We start from the raw sequence: 23,907 nt of genomic DNA on the forward strand, positions 1-23,907 counted from the left end.
CGTATCTGCCGGTAAGGGCTTATCCATAAAAAGATGATTTTTTTTCAAGGTTTGCGAACGTTTTATAAATCATGTGTTTTGACTTGTATTCCTTAATGCCGTAAATCACGCGACGGTTTCCATTAACAATGATAATAATGAAAGACCTAGCGTTGCGATAGTTTACGTACTGTGTTCGGTATAATGTAAAGTCATTTTTTTCCTACCTTTTCAACACTATTGATTATTGAGTATTAATAATCAATAGTATTCAATAATAAATACTAAATTAAAACGCGATATTTATATTAATTGTGTTACAGGCATCTTTGAATATTTGTGCGAAATCATTGAATTTATTTAACATTTTAATAACTCTGTCCTTTCTGAATGGAGCATACGGTATAAAAAACTTGTTAGTTTCTAAATAAGTATAGTTTAAAAGAAGAAAATAATAATCTAAACGATTAAACGATGTTGGATATATGCAACGGCGCTCAATTGCTATTTTATGGGGGGCCTATCTGGAAGGTACAGTTTAATTCTGTCCATAGAATTTGCATAATTTAATCGCGTCTGCGTGGACGATAAGTCATAAAATACAGCTTGTAGGACCTGGAACGTAACTTGGAAACGAAATTACATCTCCATAATATTTTACGAAACGCAGAAGAGAATCTTTTAAGTTCTAAATGCGAAGTTCTATTTTGCGATTGCTAAAGAGAGAAATTTTTAGAGTTGATTATACAAATGTTATATTAATTATGAAAATGCTATTAATATTAATATGCTAAATATAATAAAGTTTTTAAATTATTTCACATAAAATACACGCGTAGCGAAAGTATAATAAATTCTTCAATAAGGATCTCTTTCTCGGAAAAAATCATGCACATCATGAATTCAATATATAGGAGCTTCTATTGGGGAAAAAAAATGTTTTTCTTCAAATGATTCAATGCTAATGAATGTAAAAATATACGTATTTGCAATACCGAAGTGTAACTTTTTGCGTTTTGTAGTTACATATTTATAATGTTAAATTATTGAATAAAGATCACGCGTGACGTTGTTTAGACAGACGGAAGCGCATAATATGCTTACAGTATTGCAAACATGCTTATATAGTATTGCACAATTCAAACTTTCCATGCGGAAAGGAACCGAACGAATTACTGGATGAGAACTCGATGCAAAAACACCAATATGCATAAATAATTTCGCGAACAAATAGCCGAGGTACACAAATAATTAGAACCAACTTGTCGCAAGCAATATAATATGAGAATGATTTAATCATTCTTGAAAGCTAATTATCACGTTACGTGCATTTAGAAAATCAATTGGCTTTGAATTTTCTCGACATATTTACGTTCCTTGTGACAAACATGTTTTTCTGTCGCTGAAATAGCGACGATTAATACAAATAATGCAAAAATAAGCACATAATTAAAATGATGAATTGTAAATTAATCGTCGAGATATATTGCGAGATAAAAATCCTCTTATTTGTGTACGCTTAAGTTGAATTAAGCAAAAACTGTCATGATCAAAAAGCATTGAAACGATTAAAAAAGATAAATATATAAAGTAGGTATATAAATATCTAGATATCTATACTTGTATATGTTTTTCTTGATAATTCTCGAAGAAGTTTTCGAGCTAAAATCGCAGAGTGTGCATCGTAAATATCACTTATTTGCACACACGTGTCGCATAATAATTAGACAGCTAATCCATCGTGTTGCAAATATCTTAATTCACGAGTCTTTCCGAGCGAAGCTCTCGTTGCCAGCCGATTCATCTGCGTGCCTAGAAAAATCGTCCCGTATAAAGTCCGCTCGCGACGATATACTAACCGCATCGACTTTCCCGGGGCAATTTTCGCGATAGCCCCGTCTTGGCAGTCGGTGGAATTTAACACGGCTCGAGCGATCGTAAAGCAGAGTGCTTGTCGTCACCGGGATTTTTCATGAACCCGCGCTTTCGCATCCGCAATGCGGACGAAATGCGGCACCTCGTCGAGTATCGCAGGCATCGCGGCTCTCGACGAAAAATCGCCGAACGGTCTCGTTAGCCTTAACGACTTGTAAAACGAAATTGCTGCGTTAACGACTCCACGCCAGGCTTATATCTATTCTAAGTCAACGGTTGGGTCCAGAATGGACACCTCCATTATGACAGGACTAACCGCGGTGGATGACAAAAAATCGATCTACGCAGCCAACGTGGTCGTGCATCTCACAACAGATTTATGCTGTTGTCACGAGTCCTACTCCATCTTTAACAAAGTGCCACCAAGACACACGCATCCGGCAATTTCGAAATATATAAGAGATACACGATGGATCGAACTGCGTGTGATTACGCAAATTTAAACGCACTTGTGCCACATCGTAATAATTAATATTCGTTCCACAAATTAGATGTTACAAATGCCGCTTCTCTCGTCCACTTCCGACTCTCTTTCGCGACTCGTTCTACACTCGAGAATTTTCGTGCCCTCGTAAAATTTAGTTTCTCCTTGCTTCTCTTCTTCCTCTTCGCGAACAGGAAACTCTCGTTTCCGAGACGGAAACGCGCTCGGATATCTCGATAGAAAAAGAGACGGAGCAACGAAATATTCGCAGCAAAATACGAATGTTAAGAAATGCGATTTCTCACAATATCGCGCAATGATGTATCTATTGTGCATTTATAAGAAAAATATTTAAAATGCAAAAGTGAAATTTGCAAAAATGTGCGGATGATAAAAAAAGAGAGATATATAATAGATTTAAAAAATATAAGACCATTTTTTTCAATCAACGCCGTTTGTACTTGTACTTGAAATAAAATATTTATTCGTGTTTGTCCGTACTCATTTCCTTAATCTGGATTTGGATTTCCTTAATCTAGACATCGTGTTTTGGAGCACCCGGACACGCTTTAAGTCTAAAGGGTTTTTAAAAGCGTTTCTAATGTGTTACAAAAAATCTATAAAAATTCAGTATCGTGTCTTTAAGGTTTCAAAAAGTATGATTTCTATATACTTACATATTCCGAAACTGTTGCAATTTTTTTTCAAGTGCATGTTGTAACGTTGGGAGAAAACACTAAAATACGAAAAATAGACTGTGCCTTAAAAGGCCCATGGTGTCCGCGCAATGTTAATGAAGCTAATATAATTTTATTAATCTCATTTGCATTTAATTTTATTTGGCTTCTTAATCTTGAACTCTAGAATATCCAAGTAATTTTTTGTTGCGATCCACATACGCACACAGATGGATACATATTGCTAACGTTATATTACTGTCGCAATCGTATTGATGGATGTAAACTTTTATCGACCGACGATCTATATACAAACGTAACGGGAGAGACGGCACGTGACAATTTCTTCGCTGGCATTCGTAAATTTCGCACGACTCTCGACGACGTGTACCATGTGAGTGGAATTCCTTATATTTTTATTAGAACTCGACTCATTTCGCCTCATTCAACAGTGTAAAACAGTTATCTAGCGGAAGCGGAAGCGGAATTTATCGCGAACGTAAAATGGGACACGTGAAGCACGAGAGACATTTATTAATAAAACGGGAGACGACCGCAATGACGGAAATCGAGACATAATGACCGGGTAACACGACTACCCCGTCGCGGTTCCTAAATTATAACCGGTGATTCAAGACGCAGATCATTTTGGCATAGGGCTATTTAGGTATACGTCGTAGATATGTGGCGTGGAAATAATAAAGAATTCATTAATGGTTTGTGTCGACACAACTGTCGACGACAACGTGCGGTTTTAGCTGTATTGCCGATAATTTCGACGCAAGGGAATCTGCCAAGAAACAATATCATTTCTCCCGATTTCTTTCAATATAATTTCACCAATGTCTCTAAATTGCTATTCTTATTTACTTATATCTCATCTCATTTTTCACTCGCTCCTATATATTCATATGTTTATACGTTCATTTTACCTTTACGCATATCTCTACGGTTACCGTCCAGAATCGCTCATTGTTTCGCAACATTGTAACTAGTCCAGGCACCGAGATCCTCGATCACGCGAGAGAACTTAATCGGTCCACTCTATCAAAGGTGGCAGTTGCAGCCGATAACGGGAAAAGCAAATCGTATCGCCTCTCACTCTCCAGCGCCCAATGGAAAAGGTGCGCGGAAGTTCGTCCGCGCGATACTGTATGCGTTCGTACGTGCGCTCACGTGTGTGCAAATGGTTGCAAAGGATCGATGGAAAGGTAGCGAGGAGGGAGGTATTTGCAATACGGCAGAAAAATCTGGCATATTCCAGTGCGGCTGCTCGCGAAACGCAGTCAGTGATCCATGCATAAACGATGACGTACGAGCATTAAGCCTTTCTTACACTATTATCTCTATCTCTCTCTTTCTCCCTTTTCCTTCAATGGATCATAGACAGTATGTCATTGTATAAGAGTGACGTCATTAGCTATAATTTTAACCATAGTAGTACATTCTTTAGATTTCGCTTGTATATTAGTTACTTTCAATTTACAGAAATTCTCTATGCGAGATTTAATTATATTAATTAATAAACATATTTGTTGAACATATATCATATAATTTGTCTAATATAGATCTTTTAAACTAATATTCATTATTTTATTTAAATTTAAATTAAAGTAGTTTTCTATGAAAATTAAAAGATTTCAGAGACTTAGACATTTTTAGGAACTTCCAACTCGTTGAAAATTAAGTAAATCAAAGTCAAGAATAAAGATCAGGAAGTTACTAGACAAAACCGATTTTAAATTGTATATTTTATCAAATGTAGATGTCTATTGTTATTATCGTCCACAAATGGTAAGAGCATGATGAAATCGCATGCGATAGTTTGAAGTGATCAGAATATATACCGCGAAATATAGTATAACTCCCATTCATTCCCGACTACGTTACAATACGGCATAGTCCACCTGATTGAGAAATATGGTGTGAACGGAACCTTCTCGGCGCCGTTACTTAACGCCGCCTGCTCTCGGGGAAATTCTTAGACCACAGATCTGCGGTAACGTAAGGCTAAAGAAATTCTCGAATGGCCCGTTAGTACGGGCACCGGCACAGGCAAGGTTGCCGAAGGATTGAGTTCCGATTTCGAAATCGTGCTGGGCACCGATCGTTTCGCGGTATTTAGGAGACCGGTGGTTTCGAGCGGACGACGGTATTTGTGTCAGACGGCCTCGCGATTTTTGACATCGCCGCCTGAAACGGCCGCGTATTAGCATACATCGGCTTCGCTGTGCTTTTACTTTTACGACAGCGAGTCTCGCGCGAACGTCAGACGAAGGTTAATCGATTCGTGACTTAATTAAAGACGTGTGGCGTAAATCTCCGCAAATTCGGTAGTTTTAACTTTGGAACGACGTCGTATGCATCTTTCGTGTCTTTTAAATTACGTAAAAAAAAAAAATCGAATTTGACCGTGAGAAGATAGATGTGCAATTACGTCAAGATTTTTTTGTTGCATAAGTCGAGAGAATATTTTTGAGATATTATCAATCACAGAAAGTGCTAATTGATGAAAATCTCAATATACATCACATATATAAGTATAGTATAGTATATATTTATATTATGTTTCTATGGAGCGTGAATTTCTATCAAAGCAACCGATCTGGCAACTGTCGAAATGAGATATCTCGCACAGTTGCAATCAATTCTGAGGTATTTATTGTCAGAAAGTATTTCCTAATTTACTTTCCTATTTATGAGCGAGTCGGCGTAGCAGAACCGCGGATAAATTAATAATGCGGAAAGTGCTATTGGAGAAATGATAGTTCTGCCGTGACAGTAAGTAGGTAGCTGCCCGGTCGACACTTCCGCTCTGCCGCTTTTAAAACCACTAATTCAGTGAATATTTCCGTTGAGGTAACACCGCGTAGCCTAGAATCAAAGTTTCTATCCGTTTTTATCCGAATTCGCCGCTGATTACATATTAGATCCAATAAATTTGCACGCCGTGCAATCAACATCATCGTCTTGTAATTAGCCAGCTGTATTTTCACGAAATGTTGTTCATTCAAAGCACGCATGATTTAACGTCTCGTTGCGAAACGGTGACACCGGTTGAGAAGACTGTAATTCCGAGAGGCAGTCAGAATAAATAGATACAACGCGAAAAAAAGTATATTGCACGAAATTAATAGAAACGTTTGCGTATAATTTACCTACTTTCTACATATAATTTTTATCTTCTGTTTTTTTTTTACCTACGCGTTTGCTATACAATCATATTAGAAATAATGGTCGTTATTGACCGATTCTTATTTTATTTTTGACTTAACATTCCTTCCTCCTCAGAGCTCGGATTAGTTTTGCCGAGCGATATTTTTTGTGATCTCTGTCATGAGAAGTCTTGGATAGCGATTTCTTTCGACAGAGTAGGCGGGAACGAAATATCTGCGGCGCTGAAAGCGGCACCATCGATTATCCTGACCTATCGGAGGCAACGATAAACCAGACCGGGCCGCGTTCGAAGGCGATAAACTTTATCGTTTATCAAGGAAAACGAGCGGCGCTGCTGAGAGCGGCGATACAGTTATTTCTCAGTCAAAATCCAGATTCGAAAACGAACGGGCGATACACACACACACCCCGGCCGGCGGCCTCGTCCTGAGTTAACCCGAAACAGCTTGCGAGAACAAGTTGACGGCGACGAATCAGATAAAATGAGTCGCGTCGAATGCAATCTCTCTCCTCCCCCCCCCCCGGACAAATTAATATATTGACGCTCCCGCGCGTTTCCGTCGTAAACGGCGATAATTCCTGTCCTTCGGATTTTTCTATCGCACCCGTAAAAATAAAACATTTATGCGCTGAATATAGGCGCCGTCGATTAGCGGGATGCTTTTAAGACATCGATAAAGCGAACCCCGTGGTGCACCGAGCACAATAAACTTTAACTACGCACGACGTGATAGCGTTTTATGGTCAACAGTGATTACGCGAATACTTTTTTTTTTTTTACTTAAATCAGCGATCGAGTCGAAGATTTATTCATTATATTAATTCTTGTCACGTCAAAAAATCAGAAATTCTTGCGCAAACATTTCAAATTTTTCAGACGAGGATAATATTAATCTGAAGATAGCAAGAATCTGAGGATACTGATAACAAGATTATACATATTACACACGAATAGAATTGTACACCTATTTTTATTAGACTGATAATACGGTTTTAAAGTTCCTTATAAAAATCAGCAGAACATTTTACGTTAAAGATCCTCGTAAAAAAGGATGTTTTGCGAATGATATACTCTAAAAGTCGCTTTAGGCAATAATTAAATAGAAATGATTATAGATTTCGAACGGCATTCAACGGGAAGTTGTACACGAGAAGTTTACGGAAGAATCGAATGTAAATTTCATTTACTTTAATCTATTTCATAAATCCATAAAGAAAATAGGTCTATATATTTATGTCACCTTAAAATTATGCACGAAAATCAGTATACGTTGATCTCTCGTTTTTTTTATTCACTAGTTTCTACGGACATATATATATATATATTGTCTAAACGCTCGTCATGAAATTTATACTCAAAGGCAAGACGAATCGAGAAGCAATAAAATATACTGACAGAGACAAATAGCGAGAAGTAATGGTCTGGGAAACACGATGGTAAGTTCAAACAGGAGGCGTAGTTCCGTCGTTATTTTGGTAATACATCATATACGGTCTGTCTGTGACAGTGGTAGGATGATATCGATCGCTGACGTATCGAAGTTTAATCTATCGAAAGAACGCGGTCACGCACGTCGAGCGTACCTTATTGCAACGCAGCCACAAGATAATGGAATTTGGATATCTCAGAGGTCCCCCTAATCCGCAGCCACCGGCGTTGCGCTGGGCTTTCAGAAGCTCGGAATGGGTTTTTCCATGCTGATGGAAAATCTCCAAAGATCTGTAACAGATTCGAAAAAGACCTTCATCAATCCGTGGATCTTATGCGACTTATCTTTTTCATGATGATATGTTAGAGATATCACGTATAGATTCATATTTAAATCTGGATCTCTTGTATAAGTGCAAATGACATTAGTCACATCTTTTCCGTGGTCATATCTTTCCTTAAACTTCCGCAAAGAAAAAAATCAAATTTTGGGTCATCATGTCGAATTAATCAAAGCATAAAAATTAGCATACGTCAATATATTCTTATCATTGACTTATATTACTAGCTATTTGCCGAAGCAAAAAATATTTATAATGAAAAATGTATTCATATATTATCGATGAACACAAGAATATAATTAAATCACGGAAATTATAAAGAATGATATCATAGACATGTACATATCCATATATTGATGGACATGAATTGTATTATACGCGATACAATACGCTATTCATCGTCTCGTGCATTCTCGTAAACTTGTCACTCGTAGAAAGGGATGACTATAATAGTTAATAGTCGTCTATTTTACACGTTCGATAATATTAAACTTCGCGATATTCAAGACCGGCCTCCGACGACATTTTCGTCACCGTAAAGAGATAGAGGGAGAGAGGGAAAAAGGAATTTTTCGTAATTAGCAAGTGCCTTGACGTCTTTCGGCCAGATGCCTAAGGTGATCGAACTCGCGTCTCGAAGATTTATGTCGAGCGACGAGTGACCGCACGGAAACATTCCGCAATTTAAAGAGAAAGATCGCGAGCAGTCGCCTACCTCGTGAAAGCGCGAACCGCATTATTAAAGGGTCGTTCGTCAAACGATCGAGGAGACTGGAATAGTGCAGGATAATTAGCGCGCGTCGTCTCGCGCTCGTTAATTACACGGCGTATTACGCCCTGTAACATCGTGATTCTTATCTCGACGCTAAAATAAAATCCAGCATCGAATTAGCAACGAACACTCGTCTAGTACGCATTAAACAGTCTCCAGGAATCTCGGTGTCTCGATAAATGCCGAGGTCCCGTATGTGAGACACAAACTAATTACGACTTCCGATCTTGATTCGTGTTATCGCTCATGCGTGCATGTGATTGTAATGTTGTCGTGAGAAATACGACTATTTATGCAAACGTAATGCGATGCGAGCGAGAAAGATTGAATGAAAACGTGCATGCGGTAGACCATGACAAATCTCTGACGAGTGTCGCCGCGCCGTGCCGTATATGTATAAATACACGCATTGACGCGAGCCGGCCGGTGCAGCGGTGATGAAAACAAAAGTCTCTATAAGCCTGGCCAAAGCTATCTCCAGAATTAACGATCGTGTCCCGGCTTCCCCCGATCGACGACGGGGGTCGCCTAATTCCGTGACTGGGTCGTCGCCGGCGTCGCCGAGTAAATGGATCTCGGGAGAGGTGTCTAAAGACTGGCTTCAACACGGGCGAACTTGTCGACGACATCGGGTCTGAGTGTCGCTTTCTATTTCCGTGACGGTCGTCAGCGCCTCCTTCTAAGCGAGTCCGACGAGAGGCGGGGACAAAGGGGGGAAAAAAGATGAAAATTAGACGCAGGGCGGTGCAACGTTCTGTCCGGAGGAAACGGCGCCGCAGACGAGGTAAACGACCGAACGTCTCTGGCACAATCGAGCGAAATATATTGGCCTAGGTTAGGCTATAGGGCAAATATATGTGACAGATGCTCTTTCAAAGAGTTCACAGATTTTAGGTCATTTTTTATCGCTTTAGATCATTTTTTAAATCGCTTTATCTCAGATTATCGTAAGTTTAAATGAGACAGTTAGGATCGTCAAATAAATAAAATATAAATATCCATGATTTTGTAATGAGATTAATTTCATTGAAAATAATATTTCATAATTATTAGAAAATTACTTTTAAAAAATTACTATTTTTAATTTTTGATGTAAAAAAAATATTTGTTATATCTGATAGTTCAATCAATTCGTGTTCAATCACACCGAATACGATTAGTTAAAAAATGTATGCATCACTGGTCTGTGAAGAGACAATTTAAATTGAATGAATATTTGAAATATTTATTCTTGAAAACAATCCTCGATGGTAAAAGTTTTTATCAAAAATAAAAACTACTTTCGATTCTGTAATCACCATTTAGTACAGAATCATATTGAGAATCTTCTTCAAGAGAAGGCAATTTTGCAAAAAAAAACACACACACACACACACACACACACACACACAGTTTTTAAGTTTTTTTAAAAAATCTCCACGAAACACATACAGTTGTATATAAGGAACTTTACGTTTATGTAAAAAGCTCTCCTGACAATTAAAAATCTTCTCGCGGAGTTCCTTCACGCAAGACAATTTAAAGTTTTCCAGCCACTTCGCCGCTTCCATCTCACTGTTTGCATATACGCCCGGCATTAGTACGCAGATCTGCTAAAGAATTTCAATGAAAAAGAGTTGAAGCAACGCGTTAAAGAGCCTCACGTGTGAATTGCGGCTGTTCTCGAATCGCGTCGTCTTCTCTCGCGACGTGTGGTGTGGAAATGCGGAACCAAACGATCGAAGTTATGCAAGTGCAATGTCGCACTTCGTGTCGCGCGTTCCTGATAGTCTGGTAGGCGAAATCCGACCGTCCGCGGGAATCCGCTATCGTTAAGGAATCGGAGATCGTTGGAGATCGGAATTTTTTTTTTCGGAATGTTCAAAACGCTGATGGAATCAAGAATAATATATATACTTCTCACAAAAATGAAATTATATAATTTGAGGAAACATCGAGAAACGCGCATAAATAACGACGATAAAAATGTTGTTTCGCTAATTACAAGTCTCAAACATGGATCGTGCGATCGGACGCTTGCCGGGTGTGAGAATCCGAAGCGTGTGCTAATCCTATTCTTGGAATTTATACGAGAAGCGAGCGCGCCGATTCGCAATCAAAGTCTTAAACGTCTAAACATCCGGCACAGTATCTCCGGCGTTAATTAATCCGACGCTTTCATCAAGTCGTCGCGATTATTGGGTCCACTCACCCACTTATCAGTCACGGGCTACGTCACGTTTAATGGCATAGCTTATAAAATAATGTCATATAGCTTCTTCGAAAAGCGCGAATGCGGACGAGTCTTTCATGCCAATCAACTTTACGACATTTTGTATCATCAGGGTTTGAGAGAGTCGTAAATATTCTCTGACATGCAACGAATGTATTTTACGATAATTAACGAGATAGTAACTCTCGTAAATGCTCTTTCGTTACATAATAAAATGATAGTGTCATACGACGCACGCTGTTATCTTGAAACCATTGAATAACCGTTGATACTTTTTCACGCTTATAATGATACCGCGCTTTATGCGAAATAGTATGAATATTGTATAAAATTATCGTAATATAGAATAATTAACATGCCTGTCTTTTGTTAATATTCATACATCCTTTCTGAGCCATGAAAGTCAATAATATTATTTTACCAGTCATTTAATTATACTTAAGAGATATGACATAGATTATTCGAGTATTCTAGTTTTAATTGGGACATTAATTATTCTAAGACATTCACGGTTAGAACATTGGCGTTCCTAAATGGAAGTTTCTATTTAAAAATCAGATTTCAAAATTAAAGAGTGTGAAGAGTGCGTTACGTATAAAAGGAAATACTAAAATTGTTTCTTTTTTTAGTCAGTTCTACTCGATATATGTATTGCCCTAAGCATATTTCCATTTTAATTACATAACAGCGGATTGCATTGGAATCTCTTGCAATGTGACTGATGCTGCAGTTCTCAATTCAATTATTCGGCATAGCTATATATAGTCTCCAGAGTCGCTGAAGCGAAAAGCTACAGGGCAGATCTCAGAAATCGTCCTGTCGATCGTGCGGAACGCCTCGACGAGTCTCGGAGACAGTCCTCGCCAAATACGAAATTCCGTGTGCGACGTTGAGGTGGAACGCAGAAATCTTAGTTCGGTTCATCAGCCGTATCATTGAAGCGAATACAGTCCTAATCTGTTGAACGTGAAGTCACTCGGATAAAGATAGACATTTGACGAAGTCTTCACTTAGCAATCTCCATTTTAATTAAGCCGATACATTACGAAACATCGCATTGCAGATATATCGGTATCGCGATACATTCGTGACTTTATCGTCAAGTATTGCGTGATCCAAACTTCTCGGAGAAAATTTTATGTCAAAAAGACGTTAAAACAAAATATCTTACAGTGTTTTAAAAAGAGATGTTAAGCATATTTCATAAACACCGAGCCGGAGCTCTAAATTGACACACGTCGAGATAGCGCATTTAATTTCGGATTAAACCTGATGTTGAACCTGCATATCTAATCTGCTAGGATGCAACATCCCGACGTTAAGACCCAAAGATGATCGTCTGGCTAAAAGATATTGGCGGGAAGAGAACTCGGGAAGAAAAAAAACAGGTATCTATACTCTGAACGATCCCGTTCCGATTCCGATCCGCATCGCAGCTTCGATTCGCCGTTTCTTATGTCTCCCTCTTTTCTCCGAGAACCGCAAATCGTCCGATACCGATTGTGCAATTCTCAGCGGCGCGCAATCAACGGGAATTGGAAAAGATGGCGAGCGGCGAATGGAAAAGGCGACTTTCTCTCGGGACAAGACAATTTTAAAGACACCTTCGTGGCGCGTCACTCCCACGAGACGCGATTCCACATCTCGATAGTTACTTTGTTACCTCAAGTGGAAACCGTCAATCTGAAACGCGCGACGCGAACTAATAAAATCAACTCTCGTATCGATACATTTATGGCATTTAAAATGCTCTTTTTTGATAATCCGCAAATTTAAAGACAGTTAAAATTCCAGTCGATCCAATTCCAACACTATCACAATTTATCGAGGGATAGAGTGTCAATTGTTCGTGTCTGAAACAATATCCGTGTTGTCACCGAGATATTCGCATGCCATCGAGCAAGGCATTTATTTTATTCATATCAAGAGACACGATAGTACATATCATTGACGCGACGACCTAGCTCTCGGGTCTGGCTCCCTTCCACTCGTTCGCGCTCGTCGCTCCGATTCCCGACCCACGTCTAGCGTGTTTAGAGTGGTCTATGCCTCGCAAACGCGGTTTTACTTTGCACAACGTATTTAGGACGGTGGAATGAGGTCAGCGTAAATCCTAGCGATACCAAATGCCGACAAGCGGGCGCGCGGGCGCGCGCTGCGAACGACTCCGCAGCAGTTCACCCGGTGCGCGCGATTCGTTATGTCGTACTTTCCCCTACGTTAGATTTCTCGACCCGCCACCATCGTGCTCGCCGCCGCCGCGCGAGATATAATGCGGTTAACGCGAAATATGCAAGGAGAACGTACGCTGCCAAGAGATAATGCGAGATTAGAATTTTACGAGTCGTTCCGCGCGGCAAAAGACCACTTTCCACTCGCATTTTCGTTCGTAAGCGAGTCGAGCCGTTGCCATAAATCCTACCGCGCGCCGTGCCGACCATAAGATATGTACACGAAGGCTATATACACGCGTGGTAGATAGTAATATTCTTTCTACTATTTGCGATTTCTCTTTGCGCATCGACAATTAAAGGATTGAAGGTCTAAACGTTTGACAGAAGCTTCAAAAAAGAAAAGCATATCGTTTAGAGTGATTTGATATCGGTTATGGCAAACAATACATTTACTGCACTTGCCATAATCTTTTAAATGTTACATGATTCAATAATAAAAATAAAAAAATTAAATTTTTATACAACTCTGTTCAATGACATTAACAAAAGCATTAGATATAATGCATCTTCAAACACTTCTTATTGTATAATTTTTTACTCAAGAATTTTTATCTTAGTCCAAGTAATTTTAAATTTCCTATTCTTTTCTTTATTTTTATAATATGTAACTTTATTATAATATGTAACTAAATAAAAATTTCTAGAATATAATTATTGTATAGTTTTCTTAGAAAGTTAATTTCATATCTTATTGGTGTTGAAATGTTTGTTAAACGTAATAAAATTAGCATGGCATCTTTCCTTCTATCTGATGTGCCTTGCAACGGTTAACATTTGCAACATTACGAAAAAAGCATGGTTCTCGAGCACTTTGCACTTTATTGCAGCCAACGTTCCAGTTATCAATAATTACATGATGCTGATATTATCCTGGCGGCGATGAAAATCTCGTATGATCTACGTTGAAACACGATCGAAACCTCCGTTACAGTGAATGCATCAATTAACTAGCTATTCCGAAAGTTTTTGATTTATTAAAAAATAATATTTTTAATATAGACTGTAATTAGGCACGCGCTTTACATTAATTTTTCGAAAATACAAGAAAGTCAGATCATGAGCCGAATATAATTGAATATGTTTTTCTCAAAATATTGCATCGATTCCAAAGTATAAATAAGAATTATATAAAAAATAGGCTATTTTATACTCAAAGGAAAAGTTCAGAAGCAGACAAAATCAGGCATTTCGTCTCTGAGGGAGAATTTCGTCGAACAAAGATCTTCGCCGAGATAGTCCATTCCAAGTGGCAATGACAGCAGTACCTGCTGCTTGGCCAAGGTTGTGCCAAGACTGGAGAGCTTTAGGCAGAGAGAAATAGAAATGGACGAATAGAGCGAGATAGAGGGAAAGAGATAGAGAAAAGGAGAAAAGGGGAGTCATGGGTAAAATCTATCTCTCGGCGGAGAGTCCTGGAACGATGCCAAAGAGAGCGGGCAGACTTTAGTCATCCCGCAGGAGTCTCGCCTCGCGACGGACTGAAGTAGGAAGAAGCGCGCGAGAAGCGGCAAAGGCGAGGCTACGACCGTCGGCTAATAAAAGACAAGCGTAACGTAATTCCACCCGCGCTCCAATAATAGTACCGTCGTTTAACGGTGCTTCCGTCGTCGGCGTTCCCGTGCCGCGGCAACCAGGACTATTCTCATCGTCGTACACGCGCATGATTATTCGGAATTCGGCAAACCGCGAACGTCTCGCCCGCGCGAGAAAACGGAGAATTTGGAGAGGATTAGTAAATCAATCAGAATCGCAAGATAAAAGATGGTTTATGATTGTGTTACTCGACTGAACAAAATTTATCTATTTCTTGTAAGAGGTCAATTTTGACGTCACAAGTCTAGTCTACTTTTTTTCTAAGAATAACGGCAGATTTTGATCGATAATCAACCCGCGAAATTTTTCAGAAAATTCGCTTCGCTATCAGTTTTCTAAAAATTACGCGAACGATTCAAAATACTACAAAATTCTTTAATTGGTGCATTAACGCTCGCGCTCGCCCCGAGTGCGAGCTACTTCCAATTATTAACATCGACAACCGGCAATTCGAAATCAAACAAGGTACAGCCCACCTGTTCATATTTAGGCCTCGGTGCTAATAAACGCTCAAGTTAGCGCTCGGAGACTCGCAGAGATCCCGGTCTCTCGCTCTTTTCTCGAGATAGGTAGATACATCCACTTAGGAGGCACCGGGCATCGTTGGTGCGAACACAGGTGTTTAGCGTTCTTGTCCCTATATCGCGGCGCGAAGAGGCGATGCGAGAAAAATGGGAAGGGAATCGAGGGAAGACTTATCGGGCATAAACCAAACCGACGTAAAACTCGGTGGCGCGGCCGAGATACGGAGCGTAGGAAACAGTCGCGGCCGCGCGATAGCGAAATAATTGTTTTTCTGCATGAAACGCGTGAAAGTCAGCGCGCAAGATGATAATACGCCTAATAAGGTGTATACCGCGCCGGCAACGTGCATTATCACGGTGTGCGGCGATCGGCTCGATCCCGCCGCTCGGCAATAAACTCGTTATTCCATTACGCTTAAGGGTAAAGGTAAACGTAATAAAGATAGAGTACACAATGTAACGGAGGACGATGTAAGAGTACGATGACAGAGCGTGCGATCGATAGAATTTCGTGAATGGCTGTAAGCAAACCAGTATTCGATTCCGTCATTCATCTTTTTCGGATTGAATATGCACGGAAATTATTAATTTCGATAACTTTATTAAAATTGCTTTACGTTCATTCACATCGCATTTGTGATAAACCATATTATGTTATTTATAAAATATGCTCCTTGTGAAACGAACATTGTGGGGATTTTAAAAAACTTTTTCAGAGTCGTTAAGAGAGAGAGAGAGAGAGAGAGAGAGAGAGAGAGAGAGAGAGAGAGAAAGAGAGAGAGAGAGAGAGAGAGAGAGAGAGACTGGAATTCTCTTACTTTTCTTACTCGAAAAGTAACGTTTACATTATCGCAAACATAATTCAAAAGAAATGAAGATGGATAAAAAATTACGCGCCGAATAAATTTAAGCAGACAGGTAATTGGTCATCTGACCGCAAGATTACACGAAATATGTAAAACGGACGGATAAATTTTCTGGCTACATTATTTGTCAAGTCTACTTAACAAGCAAATTCACTCAGTTGTTTTATAAATTGCGCCGAATGATATGTGGACAGCGATTACCGGCGTCACATAAATAAGGAACTGGCGGAAAGAACATGAATATCATATATTTCGTCGGAAATATCTTTAAAGAGAAATAAAATTCCTCGTGAGAGAGATAATATTCCATAAGAATGTACATATAATTTCTAATACGGAAATTATATTTTTTTTAAATTAAATAACATTCTCTTCATATACTGCCATACTTTTATGTAATTGTTTGCTCATGTTCGGTTAAATCTAATAATCTTATTTAAAAGTTACCGCTTGGAATATTTGTAGAGCAAATAGGAAAGATTTGTGATGGTCGATAAAATGTCTAAATTCTATATAACAGCGCGAATAATCAGGCAATAACGTCTGGTAATTTAAAACGAATAATTTTTCCAATATTGAAGGCTAACACCTTAATCACGTTTCTCCTTCAAAATTCTTTGCCTGTAGAATAACGTGCCGTTTGCACGATGTAATTACATAATTGATAGATCTGCGATACAGGCATAACTAAACTGTCTCGGTGAATTTAAAATTTAAATAGACCAGAAATAGAACGCGTGTCGACCAACTGGATGTATATGGAATTATTTCACTGGAGATACTTGAAAGTCCGGCTTTATGTGTCAGTCGTGGAGTGCACGGCTGTTACGCGTGCTTAATAACGTTAAATGACTATCCGAAAACTATTTGGTTTCATTTAATAATGAGCTGACGCAACTCGTAATGAGTATATATAGAATCTTAGATTTATGATGGAAACCGCTCGCCGCGCCGCTTAGAGGGCTTATTTTTGCATACTTTGAATTTATGAAGTCGATAATTATATGTTCAGTCAATAAAAAGGCCTAAATAGGGTTAGATCTCTAATATTTAAGTGTTATATACGCAATGATATCTGAATTTTTCAATAATCCTCCGATGTATTTAATATTTATTATACACATAAGCGTCGATGATTAAATATTTAACTGTGTCGTTGACATATATGTCAAATTATTCGAGTTCTCCACAAGAAACTGGCTAACATATGGTATTTATATTGAACAGGCTGTATCACATTTCATCATCTTTTAACCGCAACCGTAATACAATATTCGGCAGATCGAAGTCTTTTGATGTTAAAATAGGTCATGAGAAAATTAACTTTCTTTCGATTTGGTGGCACTGGGAAAATCCAATTTAAAGGCAGTCTGACAAATATTTGTACATTTAAAAATCAACCCTTTTCAACAGTTCAACAGTTCGGACAAAACAAATGTTCTAATAAAATTAAATATAATACCCTTTAATTTCTTTCCAACCTAGATTGAGTTTATAAAATGTAAAATAAGCATAAGGTTATAACACAATGTAAATCATTAGAAATTAATGCAACAAAAGAGGAACAAGATATAAAGGATGCAATATTCGCAATTCTTCAAGCTATTGAACTTGATAAAAAGTGAAATTCGTGACCATAAAATATAATATCACTCAATATTTCGCTTTTTCTTTTAATTTATGATATTGCAAGCTGTCCAGAAGTTTAATTACAAGATGCGATCGCGTATTTTGTTACATTCGAGACTCGCTATAGGTGCATACGGATATCGTGCGGAGATTTCGTTAAGAAGTCGACGCGAAATTATCGATCCAGCTGTATTTCTTAAATTAATGCGACTCGGTAACGCAACTTTTTCTGCCGGATTCCATTTTCTTTTCTCGACCGCTTGAGCTTGATCGACGAGTCGTTCCCCGCAGTTGATCTTTCGATCACGAATCGTAATTATCGCATACTCGGATCGTTATGGAATTTATCAGTGAGAACACGCCCTACCGGAACGTTACGTAACGGTGCAGCACCGGGAGGCCCCGTGGTGTGTTTCTTGCGGAACAGGCGCTTTAAGTAGTCTGTTCGTTGTGCGTCATATACGTGTACGCACGTGTCGCTCGTTGTACCACCCACCTTTCTTAATGTTACATTTTCCTCGTGCCTTGTTATACGATCGCCCCGATAATAATTTACATCGGCAATAACTTATGTGGCATTTTTCATGAAATGCGACAAATACACGTGCATAATTTTCCCACGAGTGATGCTACATACTTAACAGTTCGTGTAATTTCTCTCGTTTTACGCCTACGCGAATTCTTTATCGGCGTGCAATCTTTAAAAGTTTGGAAGAATGAAGCTTTAGCAAGTATTCAATATCACTGATAATGAGATAACGCAACAAAGTATTATTGTTATGTTAAATCGTTAAAACAGATGAAATTTACATTGCAAGGCTATTACAGCTATCTTTACCGATGAAACAGATATCGGCGTACTGGCGGCAATATGAATTATTTCCAATAATTTCGCGATTTCATAATATAACGTATTATTATTACGCCGCATGAATCTAGATTTCTTGTCTACTATTCAATAGAAAGTGCAGGTTGCACAAGGAAAGAAGGTTAAACCAATTTTCTTGAAATAGTCTTCCCCATGCAATCTTCCTTATATTTCTGAATCGATTTATCGAAGCATAAAAGATCATTCGCATGTTGAACTTATATCGAATTGATATAAACTGGTGTCTTTGCGTACTTCTATTCTTTTGCATTAAAAAAAAAGGAACAAGCTATCGTGCAATTTCAGCGATTTCACGTGAAAATCTACTTTCTATCTTTCTCGCAAAAGAAAGATGATACGATCACCTGAATAAGACTTATGTCATAACCTTTGTTATTCCCTACATTTTCCAAACGATCAAAGGTAGGCAAACAATAGTTCGCGATACAACTCGATGTGTGAGCGATTATTATGATCGACGAAGAATACTGTTTGACCCGAATATGGCAGGAGTGTATTTGTGGGTGTTTAACTTAATGTAATGACGTACGATTCATTGACGCGCTCGATTATTAACGACAAGCCGAAGTCTCGAACAAGCCGAAGTCTCGAAGAAGCTGTCGGGATGGTTGGACCGTGAGGACCCATCAGAAGATTAGAGTGGCGGCGACACTTGGCAAAGATTCAAACAGTGATTGCAGGTCTCTGTCTCAGCGGCGCGCGCTCGGAATATTTCGTCCTCGCGTTCCTCGAACGATTCGGACCTTCTATTCCTCTTTCAGAGCGAGTCCAGTTCCTCCCCCTTTTTTTATTTACTACAACGGCTCCTAGTCGTGACTCTGAGTGCATCGCTGACAGAACGGTGAAATATTCGATGCAGATTTGTATCGTGAAAAAGCGCGGAGAGAAAACTTGCGCATTTCGGTATTGCTTATAAGAAAATGGCAAAAAATTCGGAGATATCGAAAAGATTGGAGAACTTGCATAAAATTTCCTAGAAAAAACTTTGTAGTGAAACAGATGGTGTAGAGAGAAGATAAGAATGTTAGAAAAAATAGTTATTTGAGATAATATTTAATACGCGCGTTGCTTAAATATTCCGTGTGTTATTTTATAATAAGATCCTATACAAAAAATATTCTTAAAAGAGATTAAGAGAGAGAAGAGAGTATGACAAGTTTAATGTACTTAAAAAAAATTAAACTAAGTTATTAAAATACTAATAGCAATTCAGACAATAAGAATTAAATTGTATGTGTGTTTACCTATAATTACTCAATGTAATATTAATTTATTACCGGTTATTTTTTTATTGGAATTGTATATTTTAATGATGCGAGGGATACTCGAGCCACCCGTGGCACGAAATTTCTCGGCCGACGAGTTTAAAACGAAATGTATAATCTTTTTTTCGCAAAATCGACCTAAACTATACGTGTTTAATTACTTCGGAACTCCGTGCGTTCCAAGGATCCACCGATCCCCGGCGGCTGCGTGGCGGCGGTATCTTCTCCTGGACGAAGTGGAAGTATGATCGAAATTTGTTTCGCGCGCGCCGAACCGGAGATCAAGGGAGAATGAAAAGAAGAAAGAGAGAGAGGGAGATAGGCTGGCGGGGAGCGAGGGGGAGATGGAAAAGGAGCGTGAAAGGATCACTGGGCGTGTCCAGACAGATCGAGTCGAAAACCCGCTGCTTTATTAAAGCGGCGGGGTCAATGGTGGTACACCAGCCACGATAAAGACACGACATTCCCTTTACTACTCGCCTCTTAAGCCACTATCGCGCGATGAAGAACCGTATTCATTAAAATGGAGTGTGGAACAACTTTTGGGAGATTTTCGCGAAGCACGCTATAATTTGGAGCTATTCCTCGTCCAATATAGTAAATTTTGAAATATTCACGTGGAACTGTCGTAATTAAGTTCTAACATCAGAAAGTGAGCCTCTAAGAGCGTTAAACTTTGTTTTAATAAATATAGCAATTATTTTCGAGAAAGATTCTGAGAAATAATTATGCATACTGAACATATAAAAGAAATATTAAGTAATCTTTATATTTACCATTGAAAATTAGAAGATATTTTGTGATAATTATAGCAATAGACATTCTCAAATACTCCACGTTGCAACTGTTCACAATAAGTTAAGAATGTGAAACTATAACATCCGCGTGCACGTAAGATAACATCGATCGTGATGTCATTGTAGAACACCAGGTGAATTCGAGAGAAGAAGATAACCGCGAAGGGATCTCGCGAAACATGCACAAAAGCCAAGCAGATTTCAAATAAATTTCAGACGTTAAAGGGGCGAAGAGGCGTTGCTTTATCAGAGCGCCACGTACGCGAAGCCTATATATGGAATCGCATTCCGCGTTGGCCACTAATCAAATACCGCGATCTACATAATTTGTTTAGAAGCAGTCATAAATCATTGCGCGCGCGCGCGCGCGCGAGCAGTTTATCTCGAGTGCTGATTCAGTAAAATTAGTATTATCGCGAACCGGCTGCGTTCTTCCTTCCTCCCGTTACTTCGTGCGCGCGCCAAGCGGAAAAGAAATTTTACATCCCGATGCCGTCGCCGCCGCTACGGCCGCGGAATAATTCAGAAACGCGAATTGCAAAATTGGATCGCGCATGCACGACTGAAGCTATCCCCCGAGATATTTTCTTAAACGCCAATTATCGGGACGAGATATCTCTCGCGCATATTTGCCTTACGTCGAGTACAAAGTACCTGGTGATTTAATGTTCCTCCGAGTGCTATATGTTATAAATCTCATCGTCACTCTGAAAGTGGCTAACACGTAACAAGAGGCGTGTATCGTTATTTAATCACATTCGTCCTCGCATCCATTCTTTTTGCAAAGAAACTCAGCAAGAAATGAAATAAGACTATTCGGAGCAGATTGGGGTGCACGAAGCCTTGAATTTGATAAGAAAGTCGACGCATGGATAAGAACTTGACGCTTGGATTTGTTACGAGGCATAATTATATACTCGAGAAAGAAAGATGTATGTTGTAAAGCCGTGCCTCTTTGCACTTTATTTTTCAGAATAAATTAACTTAACGTCTTAATAGAAGACTTTATTTCCATAACGCAAAGATGCAACAAATTATCCGATTAATCTCCTTTCTATCAATATCGTTCACTTATTTCTGCAACTGTTTGTGTAATTATGTAGTACAAAAAGATATTCATAATGGAAACATACGATACTAAATTACGCCACCAAGCTTATGAAAAGTCTTTTGCGGCGGTTTCGTGGCTTGGTATATGCGGACCAGAGAAACCGTGCCGACCATACGCCCGCTAAATTAAGCCTGATTTACAGCTTTTACTTCGTGAAAATTCTCTCTTCCTATCCGTACTCGGTTTGTAACCGCAACTTCGCCCGACTGTCCTGCGATTTATGAGGAAAGCCTGTGTCCTCGAAGTGCGTAACATTGAAACGCTTTCTACGGTGTTACAAACAGAAGGGTACTGTTATCGATACTTTGTGGAAGGTGGTGAATTTAAGGGGGAGAAGTCGGGGGAACAGCGCGCTAATCGAACGCTTAGGTACAATGTTAGGAATGTTCAATATCAATTTACGGGCTGCACTGTTAATTCAGTGCACTCCTTTTCTGCCTGCGGCAATTATAGTTAATATAAAAAAAAATACATTTCTCTTGTTTTTCTAAAAAAAATTGAGCTCCATTAAAATTGCAATTAAAATATTATTTAAGAAATGTATAATTTATTTAAAACTTTTTATTTACCTCATTATCAAACGTATTGAATTGCTGTAGTCCCTGCCCATCTATCAATTCGCGTTTCATCATTCACAATTACTTCCAAATAATAATTTAAAAATTCTCCTGCTACAGATAGAAATCTTATTTTCGACTCTTTATAATTTCTACATTGTTAACGTTTTGACATCTGCGATAAGAGAAGATCGATTGCAAGCGCGAAAAATACTCGACCAGAAGAAAACAGCAATCTAGGAATAGGAGACTCTGGCACACGCGAAATTCCTGTCACGCGATATCAATAGTTCGCAATTTTTACGCTCGATAAAACGAGTAATCGTAGCTCAAGTCGCTCCACGTGATTCACGTGTGTGTTTACGCAACACAGCGGAGAAGACAATATTATCGGCGTGTCGCAGAAGTCGAAGAAAGGAACGAAAACACCCGGTGTTCCTCGTGCTCATGGGAAGGGCACGTTTTATCGACATCGGTATTGTGCGTGCCAAGCACGGGGCATACGATGACATGCGTATGCGTGCTATGTCAACCTGACACGATTTAAATCATTATCATGTGCGAACGCGAATGAGATTCTCTTGAAACTTTACCTCAAGAATTCTCGAGATAGGTATATTGGGTTGAGTGCATTATGTTAAGATTAGAAGCCTTGAAACGTAGTGGAAAATATTTGCAGATTCGAAGACATCTATTGAGAGAAGTGCTGCATTGCCGATACGAAGAAGCCTTAAGGAAAAGTGGAATGACGAATTACATTAAAGATTGACGGTGGAGTCTGCACGAAGATCATATTACTCAATAATAAAATCCAATCATAAAATCAGTACACGACGCGATTGATCATGTAAAGAAGTGACGGCTGAAAGCTAGGCTAAGTAAACACTTGTTACTCCATGCTCGGAAAGCGCAGCGAGTAAACACAATTTGAAACGTCTATGTCGAGCAAGGTGACTGGATAAAGAAAAAAAAAAGGTACGACAGCTGGCAACGCGTGGTCCTTGCCCGACCTAGCCCAACCCGATCCAAAATATTCTATAGAGTTCGACGTCTTTTCACGTATGAGACGAAAGTGCGCGGGGATAGCTATCGCGGAAGAAAAAGGTGCTTCCGAGGCACAGCTGGCGTTGGTGGCCATATTGTGAAAGCGTAACAGTTGTCCAAAAGACGTGCCTGCTCTGCTTTGCTCTGCTCCGCCTTATACCCTGCCCTAATTGGCCATTGTCGATTATCTTGCACGGCGACGTCGCATTCATGCCGAGGAAACTCGACGATTGTGAACGATCTGCGGGAGCTGGACACGCAAATCTTAACGGAAGCTAAAGTCAGGTCAGAGGGACTGCAGGAAAATGCATCACTCCACCGCCTTGACATTCATTGATGATGTTAGTCGCAGCGTGGTACGCAAGAAACCGTTAATCATAATTAATCACAAGCATGGCGGATACATGAAATAGTTTCAATTATTGTGGCGGGTTATACGGAAAAAGAATTGC

At 39.1% G+C, this 23,907-nt stretch overlaps 1 protein-coding gene across 3 annotated transcripts in view; it reads right to left on the bottom strand.

Annotated features, from left to right (window-relative positions):
* The window catches only part of LOC143898160 (tRNA dimethylallyltransferase), a 70,934-nt gene that overhangs the window by 25,100 nt on the left and 21,927 nt on the right, over positions 1-23,907 (bottom strand). For all 3 annotated transcript variants that reach the window (XM_077407448.1, XM_077407447.1, XM_077407445.1), the window contains exon 4: positions 7,777-7,912. In XM_077407448.1, the coding sequence (XP_077263574.1) occupies positions 7,777-7,912 (136 nt within the window). The remainder of the gene's footprint in view (positions 1-7,776; positions 7,913-23,907) is intronic.

Source organism: Temnothorax americanus, unplaced genomic scaffold (genome assembly GCF_048541705.1).
Source record: "Temnothorax americanus isolate GAGA-0224 unplaced genomic scaffold, ASM4854170v1 Scaffold22, whole genome shotgun sequence".
Lineage (NCBI taxonomy): Eukaryota > Metazoa > Arthropoda > Insecta > Hymenoptera > Formicidae > Temnothorax > Temnothorax americanus.